The sequence below is a fragment of the Dipteris shenzhenensis genome, chromosome 19, assembly GCF_047967505.1.
Source record: "Dipteris shenzhenensis isolate YYH24624 ecotype China chromosome 19, Dip_SZ_1.0, whole genome shotgun sequence".
In the NCBI taxonomy this organism is placed as follows: Eukaryota; Viridiplantae; Streptophyta; class Polypodiopsida; order Gleicheniales; family Dipteridaceae; genus Dipteris; species Dipteris shenzhenensis.
In genome coordinates, this window is record NC_141614.1 from 12,962,015 (window position 1) to 12,972,455 (window position 10,441).

General features: G+C 39.0%; 1 protein-coding gene across 1 annotated transcript; it reads right to left on the reverse strand.

Annotated features, from left to right (window-relative positions):
- Positions 1-8,137: 8,137 nt before the first annotated feature.
- On the reverse strand, positions 8,138-9,839 carry LOC147890104 (non-functional NADPH-dependent codeinone reductase 2-like). Its single transcript, XM_087390951.1, has 5 exons — positions 9,656-9,839; positions 9,405-9,586; positions 9,045-9,285; positions 8,658-8,837; positions 8,138-8,561 (listed from the first exon to the last, which is right to left on the reverse strand). The coding sequence occupies exons 1-5, from the start codon at positions 9,773-9,775 to the stop codon at positions 8,334-8,336; spliced, it is 951 nt and encodes a 316-aa protein (XP_087247077.1). The 5' UTR covers positions 9,776-9,839; the 3' UTR covers positions 8,138-8,333.
- Positions 9,840-10,441: the final 602 nt, after the last annotated feature.

The window sequence follows — 10,441 nt, forward strand, 5'->3', positions numbered from 1 at the left end:
GTTGTGCCACGTGTCTACTTTATAAACCTTGCGTTTACACTAATCAATCAAGGGTTGTAGAATTTGGTAACTACTTCCTCGGTTCCCATTTGTTCTTCCCTCAAACGTCTCCTTCCCTCTTCCCAAGGACGGAGATATATATATATATATACGGGCCTATAAAATTGTCACCTTCTTCACTCACAAGCTATATGTAGTCATCGCCATAGCCGAGAACCTCCAAGCAATCACCATATCACCTTGCCCTCAGCCTAATCTACAGCTTTCCGCCATTGCTTCTTGTTCCTCCTAGATTTTCCTCTTTCTTTGTTTCTTGCCAGCATCTTTGTTCCCGTATGCTCCATCAATTGCAACGGTTTCTTGTCCCTGATGATCGATCTCTTTGATAGGATTGGAGATCTTGCTCGAAGGGGGTTTTGGCTTGTGTTGCTGGTTTGAAGTTGAAGCAATTGGAGTTGGCTAAACCGGATGACATTTTCTACCCTAACAATCTGATACTGGCAAGCATCTTCGAAACAGCAAATCCTCCACCCAAAGTCACGACGAGCTCCATCTCTTCATTGTGGTTGCAAGATCTTGTCTCACTTTATCATGACGTTGGTGTCAAGCCTTTGTCACAATGTGCAAGCATAGCAGGTAGTTCAGCAATAGCGCGGCAGTAGATGCATAAGGAAGGCTAGATTGGTAAGGGTATGTACAAGGCCATCTCGGGCTATCTGGCCAATCCTGCTTACAAGCTCTCGACGGGAGCGAGGCACAAGTTGATGCTACCACTGAACAGTCTCAATGAGTACGAGGTGGATGAGTCATGCAAGCAACTTTCACGCTGTCACCACCATATTCCTCCAATGTGAGGAGCGGCAGCATTGTGCAAGAGGCAGTTCAAGTAGAGCAAAGCATGATGATGGTGCATTGGGAGAAGACACAGAGAAAGATACTATGGCTGAGGAAGGAGAAGGTGTAGTCTCTGGCCTCTCGAAAGCAAAGGAACATCGTCCATCTGTGATTTAGAGAAGCTTTCATCGCCACCCTCTTACACGCTTGGAATGCCATTTAATTCAAATGTCGAAGGCAATGCAAAGCTTGACATTGAGGCATCCACCCGGGTTGCTTCGACGGCAATTACATCCCTTGATTCAGTCCGGCATTCGCTTCACCAAATTGTTTCATAGATCTCCACCATCTTTCTCGCCCTATTTTGGATCTCAAGATTTCTGTGGCTGTGCATATTGTTGACGGACTTTCCCATCGAGTAGCTCTTGAGCAACTCTATATCCACATCAACCTCTCGAGGGTGTGAAGTTGAACAAGCAGCAGATCTTCCGATGCTCTTTCCCAATCCATCAGGTTCTCACTTTTTCCCTCCTTGCCTTTGTGTGCTTCTTGGAGCCATTCATCTAGAAGCTGTAAACCCTAGAGTTTTAGAAAGCATGTGAGGCAATCAGACTGTTCGTGGCAGCAATGATCTCATGTGACATTTCTACCATCTCTTCTGACATATGCAAAATTGAAAAAGGCAATTTGGAGAAGTTTTCATTGGGTTCCAAGAGGAGGGTAATTTAGAAGTGAAAACTAATGAGCAACAATAGTGAGAACTACTGCAAGGCAACCTTGTCAGTGAAGGAACAGACAAGGAAACTTTGCAAGCTTAGTTCGGAAATCTTGTAGAAAGATTCCAGCGTCCAGCCTTGATACTAGTCTCTTCTCGCTTCTTGACTTTACAGACAAGGTAGATACAATATGGTTGTCTGTGGGTAACTCTATGTAATTTTGTTCTATCATGCAACAAAGCAACATCTTAATCCTAGTAATTGTGATTAGGAGAGTGCAACAAGAATGTGTAAGTTCAAAAGTTTGCTAAAGTAAATTGCTACCCATTCATAAAGCAACTAATTCCCATTGTTCCATTGAAAATCAAAATTTTGTGCAATCTCTATGCACAGTGTACCAGAGGTATGGCAATGAAAGAATTCATAAAGCAGCAAACGTCCATTGTTCAAAGGGAAATCAAAATTTCTGTGCAATCTTTGCACATGAAAATAGAGGTATGGCACTACAAGAAGATTCCTTAATATTTTGATACACACAAACTCAATTATGTTAATCAATATTTTTTTATCATTGCTTATGTTTGATCAATTGATCTCATGCGCCCCACAATAAATCTCACTCAATGTAGCCCTCACCCAATGGATCTCATCATACAGGCTTTCAAGAGGACAAAAGCATTCATTCCTCACAAGCCCACTCTTATGGTGCCCGTCTAACCTAGGTGTGGGAAAGCTCCTCCTCATTCCTAGCTCGTCTTCTGCAAGCTTGAAACCATACAAAGTCAACACACCATATAGCTCAGTGCACATATACCCAGAACAAGGACCACCCAAGATGTTGATATGGCATGTTAGCCATTTTAACACTAATATCTAAATGAAAATTGCTATATACTAAATGCAAAGTTCTATATCCCAAACTCAAATTTCTACATACTATATGCAAAATAGTATGTGCAAAATACAAAATCATACATTCCTAAATGCAAATACCATGTGCAAAATGCAAAGTGCTATGTTCTATATCCCAAACTCAAATTGTTCATGCTATATGCAAAATGCAAAATGATATGAACCCAAGGAAGGGCACATTCCTTGGTCTTATAATTTTTGGAGAGGAAATGTGCCGACTCTCCCCCCACACAAATGTGTGGTTAAGTTTATTTATTTATGTGTTGGATACAAAGTGCTCTGTGCTAAATGAAAAAATGCTATTTGCTCAATGCTATGTGCTATATGCAAAATACTATGTACAAAATACAAAATCATATATTTCTAAAAACAAAGTACCATGTGCAAAATGCAAAGTGCTATGTTCTATATCCCAAACTCAAATTGCTACATACTATATGCAAAATACTATGTGCAAAATGCAAAATGATATGAATCCAAGGAAGGGCACGTTCCTTGGTCTTATAATTTTTGGAGAGGAAATGTGCCGACTCTCCCCCCACACGAATGTGTGGTTAAGTTTATTTGTTTATGTGTTGGATACAAAGTGCTATATGCTAAATGCAAAAATGCTAGTTGCTCAATGCTAAGTGCTAATTCTCAATGCAAAATGCTATGTACAAAATTCAAAGTGCTATATCTCAAATTCAAATTGCTACCATATATATACAAAGTGATAAATGAAAAGTGATATATCCCAAATTCAAATAGCTACAAAATATATTCCAAAAAATATATGCTAAACACAAACTCCTATGTGCAAAAAGAAAGAGCTATTTACCATGTTCTATATTCGAAATGCCATATGCTACATTCAAATTCCTATATGCTATATTCAAATTGGTATCAACATAAACTAAAGATGTTATAAATTTTGAGTGAAAAATATAAAGTGTTAACAACCTTGATATTTTATTTGCAAATTATTCAAATTGGTGAATTTCAAGTCATTTTTAACAATTTAATCTACAACGAGAAAATAAAGTAGGTGCTTCTACTTTAACATATAATTTACTTTACAAATATGAAAAGTTCACTTATTAAAAAAAGAGAACATGCTTCCTACATTAGCATAGAAAACAAGAAAAGACGATTACAACCGAGTTTCTCTTCATGGCTATTCATCGATAAATTTCTAAAAAAATGGAACCAAATTACTTCTCAATATATTTTGAAGATTGAATATTGTGTATTTTGTGGTAGAATAGAATTTAACATAGGTTCTTTTACAAAGTTAAAATCAAGAATATCACTTGAACACCCTTAGAGAAATCGATAGTTTGTACAAGCATTTTCACAGGAGACCATTGAAAAATAGTGAAAGGCTTCTCGCATGAAGCATCACCATCAAATTGAGGGGCTTGTATGGGAAGGTAGGGCACTAGCTTGAAATTGATCTAAAAAACCTTGTATGAAGCGAGGATGCAGTTTTGACAGTTTCTTGTCAATGCTATGTTCTGCAATCACACTTTTGCATCCTCCCATAGTAAAGAGTGGACAAATGCGAAAGGTTTTCATCATAAACCATCTTTATCTAAGAAGCATTACAAGCATCAACTTGCTAAAAACAACGAAGCAATTCATTGTATTGCAAGATAGGAGACGAACTGATGTGCTTATTGAATGCAAGATCGACAGAGGCAGCTGTTTTGGGAGAAACGAGTGAATTTTTTAGTTTGCCATTTGACTTGCTCCTTTATATAACATTTACGTAAATAAAAAAATCAAAATAAAACATGCTCTTCATAGTCTCTATCATCAATACAGCTACCTGCTCGGATCTAGTTTTATCATTGTGCATGACACGTGAAAAAACATGGTGTAATGCAATTTTGACCTGAGAGCGTGTTTTTGACGATTGTGCATGAGACGTGAAAAACATGATGTAATGCAATTTTGACCATGCAAAGAATATATGATGGGCATGATACATTGCATGTGCCTCCACATAGGTGGGATTCACCTATGTGCAAAGTATTGTTCCCATTAGAGACGTACGTATCCGAATCACACACCTCAGAGTGTATTTCTTGATGGTTGGGCATAAGACTTAGTGAGAAATGAATTCAATGGGAAATATACTTTGCACGTATTTCAAAAAATATGGGATTGATTCATGTGAAAAGTATCACGCCCATCAGGTGTGTGCCCGTTTTGTGCATAAGACGGTGAAAAATAAGGTTGAATGCGACTTCGACCATGCAAACCATTGATGGGAATAATACTTTGTGCATGACTCAAAATAGTCCAAATTGATATGTGTACAAAGTCTCATGGCCATTGCATATGCGCACATTTGAATAACACACCTCAGAACATGTTTTTGGACGATTGTGCATAAGACTTGTTAAAAAATAGGGTTTAATGCAACTTGGACCATGCAAACCATATCTGATGGGCATGATACTTTTCACACACCTCAAAATGGGTGCTATTGACATGTTTACATATTATCATGTCCATCATATATATGTGCACTCGAATAACACACCTCAGAGCTTGTTTTTTGACAGTTTAGCATAAGACTTGATGAAAAATAGGGTTGAATGCGATTTCAACCATGCAAACCATATATGATGGGTTTAAAAAAAATCATGTGCCTAAAAATAGGTGGTATTGATGCACGTTCAAAGTATCATGCCCATTAGGAATGTGCGCATGTTAATAACACACCTCAGAGCGTGTTTTTTGACGACTGTGCGTAAGACTTGGTGAAGAATCGGGTTTAATGCGACTTAGACCATGCAAAAAATGTTTGATGGGCATGATACTTTTCACACAAAGCATAATAGATGCTAGTGATGCATGTAAAAATCAGAGTGCCCATAAAAACATTGTTGAATGCAACTTCAACCATGCAAATCATATTTGATGGGCAAGATATTATTCACATGCCTCAAAATAGGTGTTATTGAAATGTGTGCAAAGTGTCGTGTCTATTGGGTATGAATGCATTTGAAAAACACACCTCAAAGCATGTTTTTTGAAGGTTGTACATAAGGCTTGGTAAAAAATAGGGTTTAATGCGACTTCCACCATGCAAACCATATACAATAAGGCACTATAATTTTCAATAGCTTCAATATGTGGTATTGATGCATGTGCAAAGTATCATTCCCATTGGGTATGTGCAAGTTTGAATAACACACCTTAGAGCGTGTTTTTTAATGGCTGTGCATAAGACTTGGTGAAAATAAGGGTTGTATATGACCTCGACCATGCTAAGCATATCCAATGGGACTCAACATAGGGTGGTATTGATGTGTGTGCACATTAGCATGTCCATCAAATATATGCATGTTCGATTAACACACTTCAGAACGTGTTTTTTGACAGTTGTGCATGACACTTAGTGAAAAGTAGGGTTTTTGGCAACTTCGACCATACAAACATTATCCAATGGGATTTATACGTTGTACACACCTCAGCAAGGTGGGATTGATGTGCGTTCAAAGCATCATGCCATTTTTTATGTGCAGTTTGAATAACACACCTCACAGCGTGTTTTTTGATGGTTGTCCATAAGACTTGGTGAAAAACAAGGTTTATGGCGACTTGGACGATGCAAACCATATCCGATAGGAACCATACTTTTTTAACACCTCAATATAGGTGGGATTAATTTGTGTGCAAATTTTTGTGTCCATCAGATATCTGTGCATTCGAAGAACACACCTCAGAGCTTGTTGTTTCACGATTATGCATAAAACTTGGTGAATAATAGGATTTAATGCAACTTTGAACAAACAAACCACATTTTATGGGAAAAATACTTTGCACACACATAAAAAAGGGTGCAATTTATGTGAATGAAAAGCAAAATGCCCATCGGATATGTACGCATTCGAATAACACACCTCAGAGCTTTTTTTTTAATGGTTGTGTAAAAGACCTAGTGAAAAATAGAGTTGAATGTGACTTCGACCATGCAACTCCTATCCGATGGGCACGATGATTTTTGCTTGCCTCAACATTTAAAAAAATTGACATGCATGCAAAGGGTCATGCCCATCGGGTATGTGCGTGTTCGAATAACACACCTCAAAATGTGTTTTTTGATAGTTGTACACCAGGGGCACCAACTCCATATGTATCATGTTACTACCCTCGTCCGAAATTTAGGGTATGGGGGGACAGGGTCCATATAAATATGCATGGATTTCTTACAAAAATTATAATATATGCAAGGGAAAAATATGAAAATCTATGCCCCCCTCCCACAAATGATAAGGAATATACCTTGAAAATTATGCAAGATTGTAAGATTTGTACATATTTTTCATAATATGTGAGACCCAAAAGGGGGGGGTCTTTTGGATGAGGGTGGGGTAAACCAAAAATACACTAAAATATGAAAACCAACCTCCTTTCAAAATCATGTAACTTTTTCATGTGTTATCCAAATTTCAAGGTGTAAAGACATATTTGAAGCTCTTCTAGTGTAGCACACAATCATTCTAGTTCCACCAAGTTTTACTTATGGCATATTGTTAAATTCATCTCATACTCAAGATTTTGTTAGGTATTCTTATCGAAGGGAGTTGGCGCCCCAGGGTTGTACATAAGACTTGTTGAAAAATTGGGTTTTAATGCAACTTTGACTAAAATAATGAGCTTGAAAAATTTCACCAAGATTTTATATTAATATATAAGCATAGCTTCGATAAAAACATCCCTGGTGTGGGTTCCTTACATGTACTATATAAGGAATGTTTTACTTAAAACAATGGCTCAGGTGTCATCCTAAAGATAGCCACTACGTTTAGTCCCTTGAATGTTGCTTTCAAGAAAATAAAAACGCTTGAAGATTCAAGGTTTTTACTTTCTTAAAAGAAACACTATAGGCGCTAACTAATTGTTGCACTCTTTCCCATGCCCTGAGCATTGTTCGAGTAAAACATACATATAGTCTTTCAAAAAAAAACCGGGAAAAAATAACCTTTTGGAAATGTCATCACCTCCCATAACTTCTATTGCATTGATTGGCTTGTAATTTTGGTTGACCCTTACACTAATATGCTAGATAGTGGAGAAATTGACCACTTTTGCAACCACATTGCACAATGAACACTCTCTCCCTCAACCTCGCCCTCTCACAACAACTCAATGGGTGGTTTACCTCCCTCCACCATGCTAAGTGCAAGAGCTGTGGCTACAATCTTGCTAAATGAAGAGGCTCACGGCTCGTGCAAGATTTTTTCAAGGAAAAAATAGGAGGGAAATCCCATCAATAGTAAGTTCCTAATATCAGTAATATTTGTAACCATATCAGAGGTACATAAACTATTACCACTGATATTACTCCATGGATCACCCGCATTATTGCTATTACCACCAGTATAAGTGCCACTAGTATATTTTTTTGGTTCACTTGGGATTTTTTAAGGATTACCAATCATGTGTGAATTTTATTCAATTCACACGATTTTGGACCAAAAATGATGACAGTGAATTATGCATTAATGCAAATGTGAAAACATTAATAAAATTCTTGATTTTATACAAGAATGCATACTTGCAACATCATACAAAATAAAATTATTCATGTACATAAAAGAATGACAAAAGTTGCCTCTCCCCTCAGGAGACTCGAGGTACTTGCACCTCAACAATAGTCCCATCTAGCCCCTTAACGTGTGAATTCAAATGTAGTGCTGTGAACCCATCAGCACAATTTTACATATCAACAAAAATGTAAGTCCATTGTTTGACGCAACCCCGTTTGCTTCCGTTAATTTAAGTAGACGTTGTCCTTGTAAGCCTTCATACGACAGCCTTTGTTTAAACTTTCAAGGCTACATTTCTCTCAATTTGGTGATAACTAATGAAATCTTAAATTTCTCCGTCCCACAGTTCTGCAACATTTTTGTAAGGACCAGAGACGGGATTGCATAGAAACTGGCCGTCGACATTCTTTTTCTGTTCCATTTTCCCAATAATCTGATGATCTTCATCGGTAAGCTGCCAATCAAAGACCTGCAAGTTTTCTGCCATCCTCTGTTTGTTGAAACTCTTGGGGAGGACACTCACTCCCTGTTCCAATTCCCATCTTATAACCACCTGAAAAGTCAAGCAAATAAAGTTTTCAAATCATCGGCCAAGTCACCCTGAACAAGCCCACGATTGTCCGCTTTGCTAACTCAAAAATATACAAACCTGTGCAGGGGTCTTGCCATGTTTTAGTGCAATCTGCTTGATACTTGGATCATCCAGAACAGCAGCAGAACCCCATACCATAAGTGGAGCTCCTAACGGGGACCAAGCACTAACGTGGATGTTAACCTTGCTACAAGTCTCTCTTAGTTCCTTCTGCTGCCACTTCGGATGCATCTCCACCTGCCAAAGATGCTCCGTATTGGTCACTCGTATAAGAAAAACTGATTGATAAAACCAGGCATGAAAAACCTCTCACATCATAGGCAGAAATCCAAACACCTTGTCAACTACATCACGGAATTTTCTTAGTCTTGGCCAAACCCAAAACAGAGCTGAAAGTCACCAAATTGGTTTTCAATCCCTTGCAGTATTACGGTTCAGGCGTACCTGATTCACTGCTGGAGGGATATCTGCGAAGGCCAATAGGTCCCCAATTTTCTTGGATGAGAAATTGCTTACGCCGATGGCCCTCGTGAGGCCTTCGTTGACACAATGCTCCATTGCTCGCCAGGTGCCTTTCAAATCCAAAGGGAGAAGATCGTCAGGTCTGGGCATCAATCCCACTCCTTCTTTGAATCTAATCGGCCAGTGAATGAGGTACAGGTCCAAGTAATCGAGCTGCAATTCACTGGAAAAATCGTAGAAACATTAGAGAGGACCGACGGGGTTCAAGGAAACCGCTACAACTCGGGCAATGCCAATTATGAATCTACATCAACGAAGCCCAGAGCGGGATTGGTGCGACACCTGAGGCTTTTTCGAAGGGCTGGCAGCACGCCGTCCGGGTAAGCGTCGGCACACCAAAGCTTGGAGGTGATGAAGAGGTCCTCGCGCTTGACGATGCCAGCCTTGAGGGCATCAGCGAGGGCCTGGCCAAGAAATCCTTCACTATTGTAGACGCTTGCGGTGTCGAAGTGACGGTAACCGATCTGGGAAGCGAAGAGAAACTTGTGAGTGAGCAGAATGGGAGGCAAATGAGAGAGCGATGGGGGTTATACCTCAATAGCGGAAGAGATGGCAGCTTTTCGGAGGTCGAGGCTGAGGGAGAGGTCGGAGGCAGTGCCAAAGCCAACGAGAGGGATGGAAGCTCCTGTGTTGAGCTTTGCGCTTGTAGCCATAGTGGGTGATTCTGTAAAGAAGAAAATTGGACTTGCCGACTTCTACAACATGAATGGTGACCAAATAGCCTTACGAGCCGTGCCTAACTTTGCGACACGCGAAGAAAATTGTCCCTACTTCGAATTGATGTTCAATTAAGGTGTGTAAATAATCGTCTTAGTAGATGGTTGGAAGATGGCAATGTGAAGCTATGATATTAATTGTTAAGAAACGAAGGCACAAAGAGAGGACAAGAGACTACATATTGGTCAAACTTACTTTAGCATTATAACAATGACCCTTACATATGATTTAAAAAAGGTGTAGTACGCTTCATTGCTTATATCATCACATTTACATCATTGCCTACATCACACATCTCTCTATCCACAAGTACCATATTATCAATCTCATCGAACCACTATTTCACACATCACCACACCAATATGAATAATTGAGTAAAAAATTAGAAGTTAGGATTATGGAGGAGAAGGGATGGTCTATTACATGTTCACTTTAGGTCAAATAAAGGTGGTTGTATTGGTCGACACTTGCATGGAGGTTTAGTCAATAGCACTTCCACAAAGCAACTATAAAGGATAGTAAACCTCCAAAGAATAGCCCAACAACTAATGGGTTGAGTTGTATTCCTGATGGACTAGATTCTTATGCCAACCTTCTCATTC

What these genes read in the sequence shown, in the direction of transcription:
- LOC147890104 (XM_087390951.1), bottom strand. Translation starts at nt 9,775, where the DNA reads ATGGCTACAAGCGCAAAGCTCAACACAGGAGCTTCCATCCCTCTCGTT. An exon ending in GCCCTTCGAAAAAGCCTCAG is followed by an intron (nt 9,286 to 9,404) that starts GTGTCGCACCAA and finishes CGATTTTTCCAG; the next exon opens with TGAATTGCAGCTCGATTACT. An exon ending in TCCCTCCAGCAGTGAATCAG is followed by an intron (nt 8,838 to 9,044) that starts GTACGCCTGAAC and finishes CATCTTTGGCAG; the next exon opens with GTGGAGATGCATCCGAAGTG.